General features: G+C 40.5%; 1 protein-coding gene across 1 annotated transcript; it reads left to right on the top strand.

Annotated features, from left to right (window-relative positions):
- Window positions 1-299: 299 nt before the first annotated feature.
- On the top strand, window positions 300-3,632 carry LOC120567665 (forkhead box protein F2-like). The gene is made up of 2 exons (XM_039814630.1): window positions 300-1,549; window positions 3,059-3,632. The coding sequence occupies exons 1-2, from the start codon at window positions 589-591 to the stop codon at window positions 3,220-3,222; spliced, it is 1,125 nt and encodes a 374-aa protein (XP_039670564.1). The 5' UTR covers window positions 300-588; the 3' UTR covers window positions 3,223-3,632.
- The last annotated feature ends 1,952 nt before the right edge of the window (window positions 3,633-5,584 follow it).

Here is a 5,584-nt window from a genome sequence, read left to right as displayed (position 1 = left end):
CACCTTTACAAAATAAAAGTACTAGAAAGCATTGCCACCCTGCAGGTACTCATGACAAATAGAAGTATTTGTCCAACTTGTGTCGTTTTGTTTATCATGGTTTGCCAAGTTATCGTGCCAAATATTAGTCTAACAAATGTATTCAGAGGTGTAGAAAGTAAGTCGTGGGAGGAGATTTGTCTTACTCCACTGCGCCGGCTTCTAGTCTGGATCCTGGCCAGATGGGGAGGGAGTAGTTCCTGGCGATTTCTTGGAGGGATTTGGGGGGGGGGGGGATACTGTAGAGGGGCAGAGAGAGATTTAAGAATTGATAGGTGGTCGAGTTGTGTTTGGCCGGTTGGAAAGGCGCAAGCAAAGTCGAGGAGCTTTATTCCCCCTCTCTTGTGGGATTATTGCCAGCGATGGACAAAGAGAGGAAGGAGGAACAGCGGCTGGTATTTCTTAATTTCCACGGTTATAAACGCGCAGAGCATCGCAAAGGGACACTGACCTTTTAATTATCGCATTAGCCTTTAATCGCGTTTGAAATATAGGAAACGTTAGTTGCCCACGTCCCCACGGTGAACGAGTTCAAAAAGAGGCGCAACCATGACGACCGAGAGCTCCAAGCAACATTTGGATCCATCTAATCCTCGCTCCAGTTCTGACGCTCTTAATGCAGCTCTGCTGAGCGCACAGCCAGGGATGGAGAGCGCGCACAATGCATCACCCAAGTGGAAAAAGGGAAACTCTGCCTTGAGGCGCCCTGAAAAGCCTCCCTACTCATATATCGCACTCATTGTGATGGCTATTCAAAGTTCACCCACCAAAAGGCTTACTTTGAGTGAAATCTATCAGTTCCTGCAGGCCCGCTTCCCTTTCTTCAGGGGATCATACCAGGGATGGAAAAACTCTGTCAGACACAACCTATCTCTGAACGAGTGTTTTATAAAGCTGCCTAAGGGTCTCGGTAGACCTGGCAAGGGTCACTACTGGACCATCGACCCGAGTAGTGAGTTTATGTTCGAGGAGGGCTCCTTCCGTCGCAGACCTCGCGGGTTCCGTAGGAAATGCCAAGCTTTGAAACCAATGTACAGAATGATGAATGGAATCGGGTACCGGGCGTCCATGCTGCCGCAAAACTTTGATTTCCAATCACCGCCAGGCTCATTAGCATGCCATAACAGCTACAACATAGATCTGATGGGTAATACAGTGCCAGGTGGTTTCGAGGGACTCGGAGGAGGACATCACGTCCCACATATGTCATCAGGCTCCGGGCCATCGTACATGGCCGCATGTCAGGTGGCCTCTAATTCGGACTATTGCCCGGACAGCAGCAGCAGCCCCCTGCAGTCCTCCCAAGCGATGGTAGGCACTTTGGACTGTCAGTCTCCTTATGCAAATGCAGCCTCACACTGGAGTTCACCTGGTGTATCTTCATACATCAAACAGCAGTCGCTGGCATCAAGCAGTCCTACCTCTTCTGCTCTGCACACAGGGATGTCATCCTACTCTCTGGATCAAGGCTATCTGCACCATAATGCACGAGATTCCTCTGAGTTTTCAGGTAGAGCCTCACTTTATGTGCATATGTGCATAAGCTATAAAACCTTGTATTTATGATGCCTGCACCATGAAGAATCGTATACGAATCAAAGTGTAGGCTTTCAGGCATCACAGGCCGGCCTACATTAAACAGTATAACAATGAACAAATCTACAGAGCTCAGGTTTTCACAATACATTTGTTTAGGCTATTTAATGAAGGTGTACTGGATGAGCAAGACAATGCAAGTGCGAGTCCGTTATTGACTGAAATATGAATCAACTGTCAACATGTTTCAAACTTAATTGAAACACACAAAAGTATCGCTCAAACTATGATGTGGAGTAATTGATCAGATTGTAATGTCGCGCAGTTTCAGTTTTTATCATGCATCATACCATTGTGTGTGGAGTGTGCACGATTATATGTGCCTCATATAGCCTATTGTTTAATTTAAATTTCATAGAATTTGGTTGCATTTTCAATCAAGCTTTCTTTAGAGGCCTCTAATGTATGAAAGAAAAAATAGGCACAATAACACAATAAAAAGGACGATATTATGGTAAAGGCCATCGTGACAAAGTAACCAAAACGACATTAAACACGCCGACACAAACATATTCCCAGCAACGCAAAAGTAATGCCTTTTATTCATTTCAGTGCAGCTTCATTAAGGCCTTTAACATGAACCACAGCAGAATAATAACCAGGATCTTTACAGTACAGGGTGTTGATGTCTTATTTTGTTTCAATTATTTCATTTTGTTCATGTTGTTTACTGTCGTTTAATGCACATAACAAAACACATTGAAACAACTTCTTAATAAAGCATCCTTAATCTTTTACAGCTTGTAAGTGATGGCTGTATTCATGTTTTTTAAACGATTTGCTATCGTTTAATAGATCCATTCAAGCCTACTAACAACATTCTTTGGGTTGCCATGTTGTGAAAAATCCATTTTGCTGGTGTTAAACCTCTTTCGCCACGTTACTTGCTTTATGTTTTTATCTTTTTACTTATAATGGGGATTGCTGCCCTCTAAAAAAGCACAGCATCTGCACCAAAATGCATTTTTAATAATAAAGTGTTACTACGATGTATTAGCATTTACAACTGCAGACGCGAAGGATTATTGTAAACAAAAACAAACAAACCTTGTATTCATATTTTACTAACATTTATACCTGCAGACTAGACTGGTTAATTAGTAATAATGAATCTAAAATCGTCTGTTAATGGATTACCAACATTTGCATTATTGCCGAATACAAAGGATAATTTTGCTACCTGGCAATCCAAAAATTGCTCTAAGCCAAATTGTTTGTAATCATTAATAAAGCCATTAGACACAACCTAAAACATTACAGGGCACATTATTAACAAGTAGGGCCAACGAATTTTTACCTAGGCCTATGTCACAGATAAAAAAAACCGCACATCATCGTTGATATCCAGAAGTCGGAATAAAAAGAATCCAGATCGATCCTGGTTCTAGAAATGATTTGACTCATGTGTCCTCTGTGTTTTCAGCGGGACTGTCTCGATACTCAGCTCCTGTGTGTGACAGGAAGGACTTCGTTTTGAACCTAAATGGAATCTCTTCTCTCCACCCCAGCACCGGCGGACCTTACTATCATCAGCTCCATCACCATCACCAAAGTGTCTATCAGGATGTAAAGCCATGTGTCATGTGACAAAACCACCGAAGACACAACTGTCGAGAAGGTTTCTGCTAAATGTAGCCTATCCCACGAGTGGAGTTACTTTAACACAACCTCTGGTAAAAATGGCTATTACATGATTCCCTTCGGGTCAGTGTCAGTGAACTTTGACCTCTTCTTTTTTTAACCGTTTAGTAATGGCCACACACTCTCATTACATGCTGACTTTACACATATAAATAAGCAATAGCAACCTTTTTACGGGAAAACTACGTACACGTACCTGAGTTAATCTCTGTTAATGCACTCAATTTTGTGTTGGAGTTGTTGGAATTGTTGCTGATTTACTGCAGCAGGCCATTAAAGAGATTTATTTTTAAATCATTTGGAAGTGTTTTCGCAATAAAAAAAATTGTTTGTACACAAAGTATTTTCTTTTATAAGCACTTCTCTTGTCATTCTTTCTTTCTTTTTTCTTTTTAACTGCGGCAAGATGATTATTATTATTATTAGGCTATTATTATTCTCATTATTTTCATATCTAACTGAAAATTACGCAATACCTGATTAGTTATGAAACACATTTAAACCGCGCAGTTTGTGGGTGATTTCGAATAACCCGATTACTCCCAAGCCTTCATAAAGGTTGGGTTTGAATCACAAATCACAAATCATTTCAGAGATTCAAGTTTCAAAATCATTTGACCAGAAATACTGTCATCGCATTGAGCTTAACATATGATCAAGGATACGGTGTAGTTTTTTATTTACATTTATAATCACATATTTTGAATACGAAAAGGCCACATTTAAAATGATTTAAAAGAAAGTAGCCTAATCCTTCTTTGAGTTGGTTCACACGCTGAGGATAGTTTAAGTGTAATTTGGGTCTTAATTTTCCAAAAAAGCCTGTCTATATTGTTGTTATTAGATAATAAGGCTACGTAGGGGCAAAGAAAGAAAGCAAAAGGCACATTCAATACTCAACTCTGACATGAAAACGGAGATAAAAACTTACCGTTCTTGTTTTGTGCTGTTGGCTTTCACGTGACTGTACCGCCACCTCGTGGTGATTGAAAGTTACCAAGTTGAAGGGCTCAAATTATATTTCATTCGTTCATACGCTATGGATAATTGCATGCGCATAACTTCATGCTGATTAAGAGATGAACATGTTGTGCAGAGCAGTCAGTTGGTCATTTAGTCATTACAATATAGAATTCAGATAAAGCTGATCTTTTTTTGTAAGCATGCACTGGAATGAATGTAATGTCTCCCTGATATGGACCGACTACAGTTGAGTTACCTGCGATACAGTATAACAAAAAGGTTTGAGTTGATGGATCCACTTCTGGATTGCCAAGTCTTTTCAGAATCTGATAAAAGATGTCGACATTTGTATTCTCATAAAAGCTGTAAAATGGATATATAGAGTGAATGACCAATTATTGATTACAAAAGCTTTCAAGATGGATAGATGGATTCATTCTGTGAATCTGTATTCATTTTGTCTTTGGAAGGGGCTGGATATAACCTATAAAAAAAAACTAATTTGTTGAAACAACTAAGTTTCAACAAATGGCTGTTAAGACCAACACACAACCGTGCAAGTCCATTACACACAATTTGTTCACAATAAATCCCACTCATTTGATCATGCTGTCTGACAGAAATCAAACATCTACATAGCAGTCTATGCTGTATTTTGAGTCCAGGTCTGACGGACATTTAAACAGTATGAATACTGCCAGTCATGTTGGACAGTGCTACACAGATTGGAACGATCAGTGTAATTTCCCAAAACCAGCTTTTAAGGTTTTAAGAGTGAGCGCAGGCATGGTTGTTATTACAGTAAAAGACTAGAAGCTTTTTAATGTCTCTGCTGTCCATGGTGCTGAAGAGGATAATGAATACATTTGAGCTTATTTGTGATCCATGTTATATTCAAAATACCCCAAAGCATGCACCGTCAGGAATTATTGACAGGAGGACAATATTTTTCATCCACAACTTCCAGCACCCCCCAACCACACACGCACACACACACACACACACACACACACACACACACACACACACACACACACACACACACACACACACACACACACACACACACACACACACACACACAAATTGGTCACCGTTTGACCGCCTTGACAGAAGGCCATCCCTAAAGTAAGTAAACATGGCAGTGCATTTTAAATGAACATTAGATCACGTTGCAAACTAACATTTCTGTGTTAGACCGCTGTCAGCAACTGGAACAAGGAACAACAATCATCAGCACACACACACACACACACACACACACACACAAACACACACACACACACACACACACACACACACACACACACACACACACACACACACACACACACACACACACACA

The sequence above is a fragment of the Perca fluviatilis genome, chromosome 11, assembly GCF_010015445.1.
Source record: "Perca fluviatilis chromosome 11, GENO_Pfluv_1.0, whole genome shotgun sequence".
NCBI classification, from domain to species: Eukaryota; Metazoa; Chordata; class Actinopteri; order Perciformes; family Percidae; genus Perca; species Perca fluviatilis.
This window is presented reverse-complemented; position numbering and strand designations above follow the sequence as displayed.

Excerpts from the sequence above, each read along its gene's own strand:
- LOC120567665 (XM_039814630.1), top strand. The coding sequence starts at position 589 with ATGACGACCGAGAGCTCCAAGCAACATTTGGATCCATCTAATCCTCGC. Across the intron at positions 1,550-3,058 it reads AGATTCCTCTGAGTTTTCAG|CGGGACTGTCTCGATACTCA; the intron begins GTAGAGCCTCAC and ends CTGTGTTTTCAG.